The sequence below is a fragment of the Anabrus simplex genome, chromosome 6, assembly GCF_040414725.1.
Source record: "Anabrus simplex isolate iqAnaSimp1 chromosome 6, ASM4041472v1, whole genome shotgun sequence".
Taxonomy (NCBI): Eukaryota; Metazoa; Arthropoda; class Insecta; order Orthoptera; family Tettigoniidae; genus Anabrus; species Anabrus simplex.
Genome location: NC_090270.1, coordinates 270,529,883 through 270,549,731, shown reverse-complemented (window position 1 = coordinate 270,549,731; position 19,849 = coordinate 270,529,883). Strand labels below are relative to the sequence as shown.

Here is a 19,849-nt window from a genome sequence, read left to right as displayed (position 1 = left end):
CTGGGGAGTTGGATAACTCTGTACATGCTATATGTTATACCCGTCAACGACGGGTACCTCAGCTAGTAAATTAATTACCGCAATTATTTATTTAATTAATGTGTTGTTGTAGGTGTGATCTGTGGGTTTTCGACTATCGTTGGCACTTCAACAATCACCGAAACACTGAAGGTTCGGCGCGTGTGCAGGCATGATCTTAGGCACGGTAGCTAAACAGAGACGGTAGGTGTCACGCGCAGCCGGCCAGGAGCGTGTGACGTCAGCTGACTCTAGTCAAATACAGTATAGACAACGCGCGACACTTACGGATTTAGCCTTGTTAAAATGGGAGACAATTCGACGGTGGCGCTCCTAGTGACTTGACCCGAAAAGTCGCGCTAAATTCAAATATCAATGGAAATGCATATACGAAAATGGATAAATAAATTACGTCTAGAGAGAAAGTATTATTGAGATATTAACTTCGAAGTTACTAAAGCAATTCTGGATAAATGAATGAAGAATTATTTAAAAGGTTATTTAAAGACTGAAATTAGATATATAAACAAGATGTGAAAAGGACTGCTGTGAAATGGCTTGATCTTTCATTTATGCATTACATTTTGTGCTTTAGCATTCCTGCCTGAACTTTTACGGTTAGATTTGTCTTTTTTCTCATTTAAAAAACATTGTATCATCACATTAAGACACTTGTCAATGAAAATATCAGCACATTCCTTATACACATGATGCAGTGAATTAACATTTGAAAGCTGGACAATTTTCCTCTTAACATGAAGCCTACTAACAGAAAGAAAATCTATGAAATCCCAGCTTTAATGTGAGAAGAGGGATAAAAGAAAGAAAAGTATGAAAATGTTGTCGATAGTGATGCTTTGAGGAATATTTACGTACAATTAGAGTAAAAATGTAACATACCGTTGGCTGTATAGTCGAGGATTTCTAAAGTCGCTGGCCTGGAAATGATCTGAACAGATCTTAAAATTCTTATATAAGCGTAACGTCCCTTCTTTCTTGTACACCTTATCCAAATCACTTCTGTGACATTTCAAAACCCACAGATCACACCTACAACAACACATCGGTATTGAAGGTTAACTGCTGCACTATACAAGAAAATATGCATATTATATTTCAATCCAGTTAAAATAGGGTCGAGCAGGTCAGAAAATTATGAAGTACTATAAAAGTCTCTTTGTCACTGGAAGAATATATATACAAACACAATATTACTTACATTTTCTTGTCACGACGGAAGCGAAAGAAAGACCCCGCATTCCTCTCTACTTCATAATTACTGCAGCCAAACACAGCACATACCTTTGCCCTCATGTTGAGAGGAGATATCAAGGAATGACACACGCTACTATTTAATTATGTCAACTCACTGAAAACCCATAAATAACACCAAAAACTTCACACACAAATGCACGTGCTCTTATGACAGAATCAGTAGTTCTCAGGTCTACCCGCTAGAGAGAGCTCTAATAGCTGTCCCTCGATATCTCGCTGAGTGTCGCGTATTGTCTCTACTGTATTTGCTCTAGTCTGCCAGGTGTTGTAACTTACTACAAATCAGTGTGCCGAGCACCCCGCTTATCTTCCTTATCACAAATACGTTTACGTTGTAATATAATATTTTCACGCGAAAACCACTAAGATATTGCAGAAAACTATTATTTTTATTATTTTGTTTGTGTGCTTTCGTAAATATTTCAGACCGGCTTTGAAAGCAGAATAGTTTTAAAATCATTTTAAAATGTTCCAATACACCAGAAATGTTAGTATTTACAGTTCCCAATTACTTGAAAGAATTTAAAGTAAGTACCCTGTACACGTACAGATTAAATAAATCAAAACCCGGGACACCTGTGACCAAAGGCCAGCACGCTAACCATTTAGCCACGGAGCCGGAGAGTTGCTACATTGAAGTTATATATCCAGAAATGTAACAGCAAAAAAGGATAATCAAGGAAAAAATGTTGATACTGCAACACCTGGCAATGAAGATAAAAATTCAGAGAGAGACAAAAGAGATCACAAGTTACGAATCAGCTATCCACTAAGGCAACCTCTCTAAACATTAAGCAATGTCAGATTAGTCACTCTGTTGTCCGAACTAGTGAAAAAACAAAAAGAGAACTTAGATAAACAGGTTGCAAACTGTTCCTTCCGCTCCATTAATCATTAAGAATTCAGAATACTCGTGTGTTGCGACCTGACTATACTCCTCCATCATTTGCTGCAGTAGAATGGAAAACCACGGAAAACCATTCTCTGGACAGCCGACGGTAGGGATCAGCCCCTCTCAGTTTCCCGAATAGAGAGGCCTAGAGCCACGGTGGAGCCGTGGTCACCCCTCCTCTGCTCGGTTGATCGGTCGGTTAGAGTGCAGAGCTGTCAGATCATGGACCAGCCGTAGCCACTAGAAGGCCAAAATATACCCTTCAACCGCCGACCATTACTTACTCGTCAGAGGCAAGCACTGCCCGAAAATAAATGGTTTTGCATTAGGCCTCACTTGTCAGAAGCAAGCATTGCCTGAATCGAAGTGGTTTTGCATTACGACTCTCTCGAAGCAAGCATTGTCCGAAGAGATACGGTTGGGCATTAGGACTCACTCGTCAGAAGCAAGCATTTCCTGAAGAGGTATGGTTTCGCATTAGGACTTACTCGTCAGAAGCAAGCATTTCTCCAAGAGATGTGATTTCTCATTAGGACTTTAACGTCAGAAGCAAGCATTGCCCGAAGAGAGATGGTTTCACGTTAGGACTTACTCATCAGTAACAAGCATAGCCGAGCTGAGTGGCTTAGACGGTTGAGGTGCTGGCCTTCTGACCACAATTTGGCAGATTCGATCCTGACTCAGTCCGGTGGTATTTGAAGGTGCTCAAGTACGACAGCCTCGTGTCGGTAGATTTGCTGGCACGTAAAAGAACTCCCGCGGGACTAAATTCCGGCACATCGGCGTCTCCGAAAACCGTAACTGTAGTTAGTGGGACGTAAAACAAGTAACATTATTATTATTAGTATTGTATTGTATTTATTCTTAAACATAACTGGCGTTCAGCCCCAAATACATGTTCACAATAAAAATATAATAATAATAATAACTTAAAAAACAGGAAAAAGGGACAAAGAAAAAACAACTTGGGACTCTCAGGGCATGCCATGAGGTCTATCAGTTACTCCGGAAACGTGACACTCTCTAGGGAGGATCACCACAGCAGTCATCCTCAGTCCCTACATGCCACGCCCATCGACCCCGCTGGATAAAAAATAAATAAACGACTGTTGTCCGGCCATGTCATCATCCCTGGTGAGAAAAAGACCGTCCTCCCGTGATGACACGACCGGCCCTATCCGTGGGGCCCTTAAGACGCCCCCAACCATCCCTACCAGATGACAGTGCAGCTTTCTCACCATTCCGTTAGCGGTCGACCTTGTGAGGCTGTAACCGCTCTCCTACTGTACCCCGCCTCTCTCCTCTTTGTTCCGCATATATACATATCTTTTATTTGTAATGGGTAGGCCGGGTCCTACCCCTCCTCTTCCGGGAAGTCCTGCTCTCTTACCAACTACTCCTTGCCATCACTTCCTGTACATAAATCGTGAGAAAACTGCACCTATCCAAATGTAAAATAATAATAATAATAATAATAATAATAATAATAATAATAATAATAATAATAATTTTTAGGAAGAAAGTCTTACAAGGGATTCCAAGGGAGGAAGGAAAAGAAAACAGGCACAAAGTGGACTGAAGACAGGAAAAAGAAACACAGTGAAACAATGAAAGAATAATGGAAGAAAAGGAAAGAACAACTAAGGAGGAACAATTGAAATTGTAACGTGGTCCTTAGAAGGCCGGAACGCAATAATAATAATAATAATAATAATAATAATAATAATAATAATAATAAACTGAAGCTCTATATATGGACTGGCTACCTGGACGAAATACTCCTTAACTACCCTAACATACTAAATATATCCGATACAAGATCATTTTAGTTGTAGAAGTCACCAACTCCTCGTTTCAGCACAGTCATCACGTGTCCTTATGCACTCAACAACTTGCGTCACATTCATCGTTCCCTGACCTACTCCCGATCAATACCAAAACAACGATAGTCAGCAATTACATTCCATTCTGCCATATCACAAACAAAAAGTCCACTACCTTTGCAAAATAACACATAATTTACCCAACTCCACCCACTCAACTATGTACCCAACACCAGTACTCCCCTCACCATTAATTTTTACAATCTCCATCCAGTGCATATCATCAAATTATTAAACAAGCTTCCCATAGACATACATCACTATTCCAAACACATACCCCCGTGTCCACCCTCTTACTCTCCCTCTTTCATTTTTCTCTCAGAGGACTTTTTTACCGCACATAGATACCTGTTCAACTCGCCCCCGTTTTCCCACTGCTTGATAATCCATCTTAAAATAGACTGTTCATCCCCTCTTCCCAATAGTTTCCGATTTTCGGCACTCAGTAACCTATTTCTTATCTTACTTGTTTCTTCACAGTCACCTAATAAGTGAAAATCGTCATTCACTGCCCCACACAGTATACACACTGTCTTGTCCCTCCCTTGTAACCAACCCTTATTCTTATGCAATCCCATAATCCGCCACACCAACCCACGCCTATTTAACCTGTCAACGTATCTAATATTTATCCCCGTTACTTCCTCTGTTGTAATAAAAACGTTCAGCGAATTTCTCAGTCTACTTTCCCCCAATAATTTCTGCCCATGAATGTCTCTAATCCTCCTCGCAAGCACCCTCATCCCTCTGGCTTCTGTCTTCGTCCAAACCTCCTCCCACATATGCCCTAATCCTATCATCTCCAAATATCTTTTAATTTTGACTAGCCAACATCCCTTATACCTACTCTTCAGTTGTTCGTATGCGGCTTGAGCACCCTCCCTCCATCTTGTCTCTTCGAAATCACCCAGTATTTCACTATTCGTTTCACACACTCAAATTCCTAATTCCACCCCAGCATTAGCTGTGCACTGCGGGAACCGCAACATCAACTTACTGAAATTACTAATAATTCGTCTTAATTCTACTCTTTTCTCATACCCCCCCCCAATTTCAGCCCCATACATTACCCTACCAAAAACCACCGATCGTAAAACTAACCTCAAAGTTTTATAACTGATATCCGGATTTAGCCAACAAGTTATTGACTGAGGCAAGGGCGGCCATCCCTTTGTTTCTCGCACGCCTTATCCGATCATCCCAAGGTCCTTTTCTGTTAATAATGACTCCTAAATATTCCATCTTACTTACTTGTTCCAACCTTTCTCCCTGCACGATCCATTTCCCCTCCTCCTTCCTTCCTTCCTTTGTGTACCTGGGCTACTAGCACTTTCGATTTATTCCCGTTAATTTTCAAGGCCCATTTATTTGCGAAATCTGACACTGAATTTAAGCACCTCTGCATCCCTGTTGAAGTTAGCGTCATCAATATCACATCATCAGCAAAAATCAAACCCGGTATCTCCATCCCATTAATCACCGGTACGGCCCAATTGTCGCCCCCATGTCCATCCAAGATATCGTTAATAAATAAAATAAACAATATTGGCGATAATTTACACCATTGCTTTAAACCCACCCTGGACTCTAGTGGTCTGCTCAACCTATCATCACCCAATTTTACACAACACTTAACCACTTTATATATCGCCTCCACTGCCCTTAGCATCTTTTCCGACACCCCCAACCTACCCATTCTCTAATAGAGCCCCTTTATTGACTTTATCGAACGCCTTTTCAGAGTCGATTGCCGCTACATACACCTTCATATACTTCTCCAATACCGTCTTCACTATCATTATGTTGTCCACTGTTCTTTTCTTTTTTCTAAATCCCCCTTGGAAATGTGACAAAATTTCGTTCCGTTCAGCCCATTCACTTATCCTTTTCGCTAATACCCCTGTATATATTTTACTTAAGGAATCTAACAGAGAAATTCCCCTATGACTATTCATACTGTCTTTACTACCCTTTCCCTTATATATTGGGCATACAGTTCCTGTCTCCCACTCCCTAGGATACATCCCCCCATCAAAAATCTTATTGAATAGTTGAACTATGCCCTCTATCATTGTCCCATTTTTGCTAATTTTTTTCCAAAACTTATTATTGATACCATTGCAACCCCCCGCCGCCCTGCCTCTAATTTTCCTTATCAGTCCCAAAGTTTCTTCTCTTGTGATTTCCTTGTCTAGTTCGTAAATTGCCACCCTTCTATTCCTCCAAGTTGTTTCGTCCCTCGTCTCACTCAACCATAATTCTCCCCTCCCCCCGAGTAATTCCCTAAAGTAGCTAACCCACTGTACTTCCACAATACTCGATTTCTCAAAACTCCTACCACCCTTAATTATTCTATTTATCCTTCCCCAAACTTTCTCAGTGTTGTTCAAATTATATTCTTTATTTATGGCTTCCGTCTGTTCCTCTAACCACGCCTTTTTTACCTCACAAATCTTCTTTTTGTAATCTTTCCTTAACTTACAAAAAACCTCTCTTTCTAAACTCCCTCCTTTTTTTCCTATACTCCCCTAACGCTCCCAGCACCCTATTTCGCATACTTTCCCACTCTATATTGAACCATTCTTCTCCCTCTTTCTTTTTTCTTCTTCCACCATTATCTACCTCAGCTATCATCTTTATTGGATGTAGCAGCAATTCCAAGGCTTTATCAATATTATTCTCTTCTAACGCTCTTTCCCATCCATATTTCAGTAAGTGTTCTTCTTCCTTCGCTACCCTGTCTCAGTCCCTTTTCACTTTCTCTGTCCATTTGTACTTTTTATACCCTCTCCCTAGTTCGTCCTTCATCTTAACTTTTTTTCTTATATTCTTCTCCTCCCCCTTTTTAACAGAACCCACATTGGAAAATGGTGTGATTCAATCCAGTTTCCTACTTCCATCCTTATAATGTCCTCTAACACTCCCTCCGAGCTTAAAACTATATCTATCACACTACACCCCTGCTCTGAAACATAGGTCAATTTCCCCTTGTTGTCACCCTCACCCTCCTTCCATCCATTCAGAATATATACATTCCCCTCTGCACACAACTCTAAGAGCTTCTCCCCATAATTGTTTATAGTTTTATCATCACTTCTTCTACTTCTCAACATGCAACTCCCGTCTTCCCTACTATATAGTGGGCTCTGTTCCCCTATTCTCGCTTTCCAATCTCCAAATAGCAGCATGTCCCCTTCCTCTGCAAACTTCTCCCTTATCATACTAATTTCCACCAATAGTTCTTCAAAAAGATGCTTATTTGTGTGTACGGGACTACTAGGATGGCAATATACGAACGCTGGGCTTATTCTCTTCCCCCTTCCCTCTACCCATCCCATATTAAACCTCATCCATATAACTTGCTGCATATCTGTCTCGATATCTTCTACTAGTCCACTAATCTCTTCTTTAATTCATACTACCATTCCTCCTGGGGCGCGTCCCTTATTCCTCTCCTTTCTTCTATATTTATACTTAATCACGAACCCCTTCTATGAAATCTCTTTCCCTTCTTCTAACCACGTCTCGAGGAGTGCCACGACATCGAAACTTTCTACCACTTGCCTAACCTTTTCATTTCCTATTTTGTTTCTTATCCCCTCTATGTTCACACATCCTATTTTCCAATATAGTTATAACTTATCCTCCCTCCCTTCTAAATTGCCTCCCTTATTCTTACACCTTGTAGCTCTCACCCCCTCATTCCCTGTTTCGATACCTCCTTTTCTTAAAATTCTTTGCCGTTCCATGCCCTCCGAATCCTCCACCCCTTGCACACTTTACCCCACAAGTCTTTCAGGCTCCTACTTCTTCCTTTGTTCATAACATCTTTACTTTTTTGCCGATCACTCTTCTCATGTTCTTTCTTGCTCTCAAAACCACTACACACTGCACTCGTCGGTTCTTGCGGCTCACCCTCACTCGCCCCTTCACTGTTCTGCTCGTCTGTATCCACATTGCATTGTCCACTTCCACACGGGTTGCACTCCACTCCTTTCTCCACTTCACCCCTTGTTGTTTCTGCTTCCTGCCTTCCATCTTGCACGGCCATCACTCCCTTTTCAGAACTGACGTGTCGGTCCATCTCTTTCAGCTTCGCCATTGAGTGCTCCCTCACCCATCTCCCTTTCGTCACCACTAGTCTCTGACCTCTTATGCGGGCTTTTAGCCCTTGCTTCTTCGCTTTCCAAAGATGTCTGTTCAGAATCTTCATGTTTTCCACACCATCTTTTCCCCTGTCCCTCCTCACCCACACTTTCTGACCCTGCAAGTTACTGCCGTTTCTTAGCACAATTCCTGCCATTAAGGTAGAGAAAAATTGCACCCTAATTGGTCTTCGTCCTTTCCCTTTGCCCACTCTCTCCACATCGTCTATGTCCACTTCACTGAAATTTATCTTCATCCTGTCTCGTATGACCTCTACCACCTTATACATTAAGTCAATCGTTCTTTTTCTCCTTCTTCCACACCATATATAAATATGGCTTTCTTCATTCTCTCCTGCCTGAACCCCTCTGCTTCCTTCATCATCATCAACACCTCCTCTTCTAGATGTTTCACCTTCCCTCTTAACAACTCTCTTTCTTTCTCATTGTTGCACACTTTATTGTTCGATTCCTCAATTTTAGTTTCCAACCATTTCTTCATGTTCCCTGTCTCCTTTCTCTGCTCTTCCATCATGTCCTTTATTTCTTGCACCTTATTATCATTTCCTCCACTACTGCCTTAAGTGCTGCCAAATCTTCTATGCTGAAAGTGCCACTGGTATTTGGGCCTGGGTTTAAATTCCCCCCCCCCCCCCCAATGACCAGAAGCACTGCTAACACTGCTGCTACCAGCACCGCTTCTCCCCATTTCACCTCCTCTTTTCTTGTCGCTAATCCATTCTTGGCCTCCTTCCTCTGCTTCAGCTGCCATCTCCCAATTGCGGCCCGGTACTGCTCGATACCAACCATGTTCCCGGCACGCACTGTACAACGCAACCTCACTCCTTGCTCGCTCAAGCCAGACTGACATTATTATTAGTAGCAAGCCTAGTTTGAAGAGATGTGATTTCGTATTGACAAGTTATATCGAAAGTAGTCTGATCTCTAGGATGATGGAATGCAGGTTATAGAATGAATTTTCGCCCACGTAACTTATATAGATGAAGAAAGCATTGACAGCTTCGTAACTTTACCATTGAACGAAAATGTCCCTTGGATTGGAATATTTCATGACAAGTTGTACTACGTGAGAAGAACTTCAAACGTTGGCTACGAGATGCGAAATGACGTACATAATTTACAAATTATTAAAGAAAGATTCATTAGCAAGACCAAAAGTTCCTTTTAATACGGTGGGAAAATTGAGTTCAATTCTTAGCTACCATACACAAAGAACATCGACTAAGAGAAAATATCGGATAGCTGTATTTATGGATATTACACAGGAAATTCATTATCAGTTGCTGCGTTATTAATTCCCTTCTATTTCCTTAGTTTGAAAAAAATGGATTTCTAAAAAAACTGATAAGATAGTTTGGTACTTGATCTATAAAATTAATTTGAAGAATCCATTTCAAAACGTCCCCTCCTTAATCTCGCATCACTGCAACTATGAGCTCCCTTCGGTGTATCAAAAGTAAGGTGTTCGACTCATGATCATAACTTTCGTGGCCGAGAACGTCGATTTTTGACGGACACCGAGAGAATTGGCAACGTGTTACGTCTCTTTCACTGTAGGTTCTGGGAGCTGAGTGTCTCTGTTAGTCGGAACCTTAGTGGTCTTTAAGAACCTTGGTCGGAACCTGAATCTCTCGGCGACTCGACCGTCTTTCAGTGCGAACAGAGAGGCATGCTAGGTCCGTTCGGGCTCCTTGAGCCTTAGCTACCGACTTCCGTTTATTTTTCTAACGTGACAATTCTTCGAATTCAATCTTTGAAGCAAATCGATCATCGATCTTTCATTACTTTCAGTGGGGAAAGGTTGGTTGAAAAGACGTTACATTTCTCTCAGTATAATGCACGTTTCTGTTTCTCTGCGTTCAGATGAAAGAGGATATAGTGGGTTCAGATCATCGTATCCCTCTTCTATGTTACAAAATATCTCCCTCCAAATCTGCGCTTTTAAAAAAAATCATTGTATTTGAGTCACTGGTTTGGGAGCTGGGTGTTTTCTTTCCTCTTAATACATATCTTGGAATACATACAACGCATCACAAGATACCACCACAAACACGCAGTAGTAAATACTTCCCTCCACACAGGATTGACGCCAGTAAAGGTCGTAAAATTGGGCCAAATCTATACAAAGTGCCGACAACAGGTAGTTACGAAAAGGACAGGAAGAAGATGATGATATACAGGGTGCTCGGAAACAACGTAAACCAAGTATATGATCGTTTAGGGTTGCTTATACTGATACAGAATTTGAAAGAATAATTCGATACCTCGCGCCGTTGTCATTTTATCAGCTGCTGAAATTATCCAGTCCGATCGCTTCGTGGGTAAATTCAAACGGGTTTTGCCCGGGGTTGTTGCTAAATCTGCACGTGATTTAAGACCAGCTTGAGAGCCATGCCGATAAATCTGCATTAAACACAAACACACGTGGGTTTCAGCCGGTGTCACCGCAGCGCACCTGCTATGCGCGATCTTGTCAGCTCGTATATTTGTGTTTAAATCCCTCCCTTGGCGAAGTTTTATTCTTCGATTGATGTCCTCAAGCCGGTCTGAAGCCGTATGCAAATTTAGTAACACCGCCTCGCAGAGCCCATTTGAATTCGCTCGCAAAACGATCTGATTGTCTAACTTCGACAGTTGGTAAAGTGACAATCGCACGATTTTTTTTCAAATTATTTATTAGTATGATCATCCTTCTAACACTTTCATACCCAATTCACGTGGTTTACGACCATCCTGTATAATTTCACAATCCGCAGTTGGATTTCCCTGTATGTATGCACGGCATGTGTGTATGTATGAATGAATGAATGAATGTACGTATGATTGTACTTATGTCGCCTGACTCTGTTTAAAATATGAATGTGTGAGCTGCCTTGCGGAAGAGAGTTGTCGCACATTGCTATGCAGGGTTGCGCGCTGGTGATAAAGTCTCTTGTCACCTCGGCCCACTGAGCTTCATTTACATACATTGACTTTATATTCGCATTTGCGGTCGAAGAGAAGGGCGCCAAGCATCAAATAATTTGTGGCCTCTCTATTTTGGATTTCACACTAACTCCACCAGATCCTGCTATGTGATTTCCTTTTCTAAGCTTGTGATCTATGTTGGACTTCGGAATGCAGATGAGAGGTTTCATAGCATACACAATGTCCATCTGACTGTGTAGCTCATTTGCTAAGGCATTCTCTTGCTGTGCTAAAGGCTGTGGGGTCGAATCTCCCCCGCTGTCAATTGACGAGTACTGTACTTAAATGTGAGAAATTCATGTCACCACTTTTATCACACGATCAAGAATTTATTTTTAGGACAAAATTTCGGCACTCTGACATTACTTAATTGGACCACTTTCTTCAGAAAGGATCCATCCCTCAAAATTTGACATCGAGCTAACCACTCTTTATCAAGGTAAGGTTTTACTAAAGACAGCTTTGTCCAGTCCGTCCTTCCGTTCTGACTTCTGCTGGACTGATTTTTTTTCTATTATCTCCCAAATTACATGCCAATGAATCATCAGACATTGATAGGTCTCTGAGTTCAGTCAAATTTGAATAATCCTAAAATCAAGTAATTAAATGGATCACTCCAATATGCAGAAGGCTTATACTAGCCCGCAATACATTCTGTACTTATCGGGTTGCACACAGTAAAGATGTCGCTGAAGCAGAACGATTATAAATGACGGCGACTATAGGCAAACTTTCAATTTCAACCAAACTTGGTACACATGCTGTTTGGGGAGAAATACCGTGGGAGTAAGACACACCTACCACCCTTAGGGGTGGAGTGGGGAGGGAGTGACATTTAAGAATAATAGAAAATAACCTATATTCGTGTGGAATCCATAGTTTTCGGGGACGTTGGGATGAATAGTGACATGCTGGATGGCATTTAAGTCCAAGTTCAGCCACCATCTGCATGCCGCAGGGGGCGGAGCGGGAGGTATTAAAGGAAATGTCAAAAATGGCCGAGATTATGTATGTATGTTCAGCATAGCTGCCAATCGAACTTGATACACATCACTTGCTATCTAGAGAAAAATACTGTTAGGGTAAGACACCCCTAGCACCCCTACGGTTGGGAAGTTGGGAGGCAGTAACATGTAAAAATCATTGGAAACGGCCAATGTTTGTGTTGAATCCATACTTTTCGGGGCCACAGGGATTAATTGTGACGCTCTGGTTGCCGTTTAAGTCCAAGTTCAGCCTCCTTCGGTATGCGGGTCATAAGAGGTGAGAAAGAAAATGTCCAAAATGACTTATATCAGTACTGGATTCACAGTTTTGGGGCTCTAGGTTGATTGGTGACAGTCCTAATGGCAGTTGGAATCGTGTACATTACATCTGTAGCGCTACGTGTACACACATACTGTTATAATTTTTAATTTACTTCCCAGACAATCTGGGCTGCCACAGGGATAATGTTCCACGCGAAACAGAATAATCTAAAAATTTGAATTAAACACACATCAATATCGGTAACTCTAAAGCTACAAAATAGTTCGTAAAACCGTGTGAATGGCTGCGCGGTTTGGGTCACGTAGCTGTCAGCTTGCATTCGGGAAATAGTGGGTTCGAACCCGACTGTTGGCAGCTGTGAAGGTGGTTTTCTATGATTTCCTATTTTTGCACCAGGTAAATGCTGGGGGCTGTACCTTAATTAAGGCCACGGTCGCTTCCTTCCCACTTCTAGCCTTTCCTATCCCATCGTTGCCATATGACCTATCTGTGTCGGTGCGACGTAGAACAAAATGGTACAAAATGTTCGTAAATTATCAGTCAACGTCACAATAAAGAAGTCTACAAAAGATCACTTCACACATAATTAACAGGTAATACATATCCTAAAAGTAAACGTTCAAAATCAGTCACTACTGATCTGCATTTAGGGCAGTCGCCCAGCTGGCAGATTCCCTATCTGTTGTTTTTCTAGCGTTTTCTTAAATTATTTCAAAGAAATTTGAAATTTATTGAACATCTCCCTTGGTAAGTTATTCCAGTCCCTAACTCCCCTTCCTATAAACGAATATTTGCCCCAATTTATCCTCTTGAATTCCAACTTTATCTTCATATTGTGATCTTTCCTACTTTTAAAGACGTCACTCAAACTTATTCGTCTACTAATGTCATTCCAAGCCATCTCTCCACCGACAGCTCAGAATATACCTCTTAGTCGAGCAGCTCGTCTTCTCTCTCCTGTCTTCCCAGCCCAAAATTTCCAACATTTTTGTAACGCTACTCTTTTGTCGGAAATCACCCAGAAGAAATTGAACTGTTTTCCTTTGGATTTTTCCAGTTCTTGAATTAAGTAATCCTGGTGAGAGTCCCATACACGAACCATACTGTTCAGGGCGTGGCGCAATATTATATCAAGACACGCTATTTGATCTATTTATAACGAATGCTGTGGAGCAACACGGCTCCTCTATTAAACTATTATTCCATTTTGTGGACGAAATAATCCATTTCTGCGTCCGAGTAGCATCTGTAGACGAATTAAGAAAACTCCGATAGATAGTGGAACTTTTCTACTTCTGCAAAAAGGACCTAAGAGTCAGACTTTTCTGACAATCATCTGTACGAGACCCATTCAAGGAAACAACCGAACTTTGAAAAAATAACTTTTTAGGGGCCTTTTGCCAGCAGCCTAGTTAGCTTTGTCTCCTTCCGAGCCCGTCCTAATCTATTAATGCAGCGTTCCAAATGCCGTTTCCACCCAAGGACGCATTCCTCGCAGACAATTCAGGGGGTTCATGCGCAGTTCTGCGTGCGATTTCCTTTCGATCTCTTCAGTTGACTGACATCGTCTTCCTTTCAGGGTGAATTTCAGCTTGGGGAATAAAAAATAGTCTGCAAAGGCTAGGCCAGGTAAGTACGATGGATGGCGAAGCACAATTTTTTCTTCGTCAACTCAGGAATCAACAACACGGTGTCACAGTGGAAGCTTCGAGATGTTTCTTCACAAGTCTGGTCTTTTTCTCCTGAAATTTTCTCTTGGACATCCGAAGTATTCCAGATAATACCAGTAGTTCACTGACCGTTGATGGAGAGAGAGAGAGAGACACACTCTCTCTGTCAACAACACCTGACCTGCCGCGCTTTCTACAATCTCGGCGACTATTTTCGACACCACTGTGTGTGTTTGTAAATTTTTTGTTTTTTTTGTTTGTTTTACAATTTGCTTTACGTCGCACCGATACAGTTGGATCTTATAACAACGATGGAATAGGAAAGCGGTAGGAGTAGGAAGGAAGCGACCGTGGGCCAATTAAGGCACAGCTCCAGCATATGCCTGATGTGAATGGAAAACCATCGTCAGGGCTGCCGTCAGTGGAGTTCGAACCCACTATCTTCCGAATGCAAGCTGAGAGCTACGTGACACAAACCGCGCGGCCACTTGCTCGGTCAGTAAACTTTTTTCCCCCAGTTTGAAACAGAAGCGAATGTTGATATGCTGCTTGTAATATTTAGACGATTATCAGTAAATTAGTCCATAATAGTGAAACGTCCGCTGCAAAAATGTCAACTAAAACTCGTGTTCATTATCAGAATCATCCACAGATATTAAGTGGCCATTGACAGAAATGTCCACAGTCATTGCTGTGGTGGTGATGGTTATTGCTTTAAGAGGAAGTGCAGCTGGGCAAACACCCCTTTTAACACTAATCAGATGGATAACGGAAGAGATCTGATACATCAAAGAATGGAGGTATCAGCAAAAGAAAAGGAAGGGCCACAAAGGGTGTGAAAAGGAAATACTCCTTAGGTTTCATAAACCTGATATCATCGTCGTCATAAGACCTATCTGTGTCGGTGCGACATAAAGCCCCTAGCAAAAAAAAAAAAAAAAAAAAAAACCTGATATCGTTGGGATCGGAAAAGAACAACAGTTAGCTAATGGAGATTTGATAGGAAAGATAAAGGCGAGCAGCCTGACACAAGTAGTGCTAATTAGGGTGTTAGAACAAGTTGAAATTGTGAAATGCAAGTAGGTTGTGGGTTAAGATTACAAATATACAAAACATATGGGCCATTGTCAGTTGCATAGTTGCATTTTATCTAAAGACACAATGTATGGAATGATTATTTTGATGGCGTCCACCATTTTATTGTAGGAGGAGTAAGTTAGCCTGGCCCCGGCCACGAGTGATGTCACCAAGCTAAGGTCCTGCCTGCTTGCTGTGCTGCAACCAGTCGGAAATGAGGCAGGCGTGCAAGGTCAGCCATGTTTGCCTCCACTCCATTAGCTCACTGGAGGCCTCCTGACTCTGGGAGAAAGACCTGGAAAGTGAATCCAGATCATTCGGATTTGAGAGGACTGTACAGGCTTTCTTTGCGAAGTATCCGAAAGGGCCAGCCTCCCTATTTAAGGCAGGCTGGACGAGCTCTAGTGGTTTGGTTCATTTCAGTCAGAGAGTTAGCATTGGGTGGAGTATTATGTGAGAGTACTCCCTTGCGGTTTCCAGTCAGTCTGTGTGTGTCAGCCAAAGTGTGGTTCAGTGCAATGAGTGCAGTTCTGTCTGTGAAGTGAGTGTGTATTCTATTCTGACTGTCGTTGAGGAGTAGCCTTTCATGTCCAGCTATTGTGAGTGAACAAGTGTGTGTCTCCTGCAGTTGTGTGAGAAAAGTTGAACAAAGTCTGCTTTGAGTGTACGGACAGTGTGTGACACACAGGATTGGATGACGTGTTGTGTGTGACCTGTAAACTAAGTGACTGTGATGGTGTAATGTAAGAATAACTGTGGGACTAACTCAGACTACTGTATAAGGGATAGTAGTGGAAGAGTGTAATATGATTGTTTTAGTGTGTAAGCAGCAGAATAAATGAACAACTTGTGTGATGGAAGCTTTGAGAACAGAAAGAGAGCGCAAACTGGTGTAATTGTGGGTACTGTGTAGTGCAAGTTCTGGTCCTGGTATGTCTGTGTCATGTGTAAGCAATTATTAGTTAGTTAATAAATCCTAGAATAAAAACTACCAGTTGTTTGTATAAATCATTCCCACCACATTATAATATCATCCTTCCTGGATGCACACGTTAAGGTCAGCCACTTGATGTAGTCTGCTATATTTTTTGACAGTACAAGGCAGTGCTGAAGTGGATTGAAGGTCACATCATCCTTAACAACGTCACTTCACACCAACAACGTAGGATTCCATTTCATTGCTGATGTGTGTGATACATGATCAGTTCTGTCCTCTTGTCTTTGCAGACTTTGTTATATCACTTTACAATGGCGAAAAATGAGGGTATCCTCCTATTCAATACATCATATATTCCGTCATTAGACGGAGCAAACAAATTCAGACATGTTTCGGCTCGCATGAGCCATCTTCAGTGAAAAAAATTAGGGGGTTGGAATAATTTACATAATATAAGTTGAAAAAATGCTAAAAAACATAATGAAAGAGTAAACAAAAAACAAAAGAGAGCTTAGACGGAAAACAAAATTAGCACAAATATACACTATTTACATCAATATGCAGAGCTAAAAACTTACTGCGACAAAATTCAGTGAAGCAGGTGTTAATTTGAAATAATAAAACTGCGTTAACCTAAGAAACAAGGGAATGAGAAAACAAATGATGCAGATGGAAACAAATAATAGTAGCGCATGGTGAGGTTGTGGACCTCATAGTTTACAAATTATTGGCTTTAAAAATAACAAAACAGTTTGAAATTGCTGTCAGAATCATCCTAGTGGAAACCCATCACAACAAATTGGTCAGGAGGAGAGCGGGAGCAAACATTTTTGAGAGAAACCAAGCCTGAATTAACCTGCAGGCGAAAAGCCTGTGACAAGGAGAAAAAACAACATGAAATTTAAGGCTTTAGAAATAGCAGCATTCTCAATATCTTCTCAATCTAGCGGTCCCTTTCTTCATTATTGTTTCATAATGTTGGCTGGTGTTTTTGCCTTATTATAGAGGGGTCGGAAGGGCCGCATATAAAAATATGAGAAGCTGTGTTAGGTAGAAGACAGATGCATAGTAAATTGTAGTAATCTAGTGGAAACCGTCAGAAGTTCTAATCTGTAATGGAAAAAAATGAGTTTGTATGAGAAACATGGGTTGATAAGTAAAAAGTGTGTAATGGTTGTGAAGAAAGCTTAAACTTACGGTGTGCAGTAGGTGGTTGTCCTCTCTAGTGGCCTGGCTTTCTCAAAGTAACGGTCTCGTTCGCGTGATCAAGTCTATTGTTGGTTCGGCTGTGTTTGCTAGGATGGAAGGAGCGGAGGGGGAAGGGGAGGTGCAGGGCTGGTTTGAGGAAGGGAGGGGTGTTGAGTTGGAGAGATGGAGGTGGGTTTGTTTGGCAAATATAAGGAATGAATGTTTCAAGAGGATGTTAGTTTACTCGCTGACTTCTAAAGCTCGAATGGTGTGGCCTTCACAAAGTGATGGTCTCGGTCGCGTGATCGAGTCTATTGTTGGTTTGGCTGTGTTTGCTAGGTTGGAAGGAGCGGAGGGGGAGGGTTGGTGTGATGGGGGGGGGGTGGTGGTGAGTTGGGGAGATGGAGGTGGGGTTTGTTTGTGTTATGGAAATTCTGACAAATGTATGGAATGAATGTTTCAAGTAGAATGTTCTTTTTCTCGCTGACTTCATTTAAATTGTGAGTGGGGTTCATAAACTGATCTAAATCAATGTGGATGCTCTCGAGAATGTTGAGCAAGGTGCCTTTTTGCTCATAATGCAAGATCTTCAGGTCTTTATCTATTGAAGTGTATTCATGGCTGGATGCTTTATGGTGTTCGCTCATAGCTGAAAAACGATTATATTTGAGAGTGTTGCGATGTTCGGCGTATCTTATGACGAAATTGTGGCCTGTTTGACCTATGTAGCTGGAATTACAGGATTGGCTCTTTAATTTGTAAACTCCGGAGTTCAAATATTTGTTGTTGATGTTGCTATTGTTATTGTTGACAGTGTGTGGATTGAAAATGAGTTTGGAGTTGGTGTGGGAGGTTCTGTAAGCTATTTTGATGCTGTGTTTCTTGAAAATATTAGAAATTTGGTAAATGCTACTATTATTGAAAGTGAATGTAGAAAATTTTTCTTTTGGAGCGGAATCTTTTACTAGGGTAGTCTTGGGTCTGCTTTTGTATCTATTGATGATTCTGTTGATGAAGGTTCTATTGAAACCATTGTTAGATATTCCTGGACTGCAGCTGGATATGTTGATTTCACTGTCAGATCGGGGAGGTTTAGGCATTGTCCCAACAATTTTTTTACGTTGAGAAGCAGCTTGAATCCGAAAGATTGCCTGCAGCGATCTTTCATGAAATGTGCCTACTGGGATAAAGAAATCTGTTCCTGTCATTTTATACTTCGTGGACATGTATATTTTCATTAGCCTTTACCAAGAGTCATCAGCAATTAATTGATTGAACCGACCACCTGAACGTGTATGTGTTCATTGAGTGTAACATGAAGTAAACTTTCAGCTTCAGTGTTAAATGTACACTTGAATCGGCCCACAACAGGTGACAAGCGTGCACTCTGCAGTTATGCTGGCAGTATTGCCTGACATGTACCTCATAGCCTCTCGATCAAAACAATATAGCTCGATTGGTAGAGCATCCGATGTGAAATTGGAAGATTGTGGATTTGATTCACACTGGTATCTGGATGGCCATTTTTGTTCTATACTTAATGTCCTTTCAGCATGTACTACGTGAACAAGACCTAATAGGCTGAAAGTTTATTTAAGGTACAATGCGATCGTGAAAACTAAATATTCACTTAGCATTAAAACAGATGGCTCCCATAGTCTGAGATTGCTTTCACTCATCTTCACTACCTCCCTACTTGAATCATTCCTGTACGGTTTTGCTTTGCCAACTCTTATGTTATTAGGATCCAAAGGGCTAGTGTTTTTTCTCTCTCCAACTGCATGGAGACAGAATACTCTCCTTTCTTTCCTGAATTTGTCTGCTTTATTTTAAACATATATTACCATTTTCTTTGTGTGTTATGTAGGCTAGGCAAGCACAATGGCGGGCGAAGATGGCCGCAGTGGTGATCACCGTCTTCAGCTCATGCAGGAGATGCGGGGTCAGAACTTTGATATGATTCGGTTTGCATCATATCGAACAGCCTGCAAACTACGTTTTGTGCAGAAGAAAGTTCACCGTAAGTACTGTTTAAGACTTACACTTAATGCTGTCTTGTTTGCCCTCCTGTTGTGAGTTTAGTAAATAGTCATGTCAAGAAAATACAAAATTTCACATACACCATTTATAAGTTCAGATTTAATGGAAGACATAATAAGATCTTGAACTGCCAAACTATACAGTAAAATAATAATAATGACAGACGAATATGATAACGTATTAATATGGCCTACATAGCTTGAAAAGAGGCTAATCTACAGTTAACATAATATAGCAGTTTGAATAACAAGCCAGAACTTCAACTGTTATCTAATTGATGTTGGTGACAACATTGCCTGAAAATACAGTTGATGGACTTCATTACTAAGTATCTGCATTGACAGTAAATGCATTGAAAGGTGAAAGGTTCTCGATTTTAATTTAATTGCCTTAAAATAGCAGGGAGGCCCCTCTAACACAGACAGGTATTGTATTCCACCTGCATGCTGTAGAAATAAAAACTGAGT

General features: G+C 41.2%; 1 protein-coding gene across 1 annotated transcript in view; it reads left to right on the top strand.

Annotated features, from left to right (window-relative positions):
- The window catches only part of Dyb (Dystrobrevin), a 322,401-nt gene that overhangs the window by 100,704 nt on the left and 201,848 nt on the right, over positions 1–19,849 (top strand). The window contains exon 2 of the mRNA XM_067149300.2: positions 19,210–19,362. Coding sequence (XP_067005401.1) covers positions 19,224–19,362 — 139 coding nt within the window. The 5' untranslated portion in view covers positions 19,210–19,223. The remainder of the gene's footprint in view (positions 1–19,209; positions 19,363–19,849) is intronic.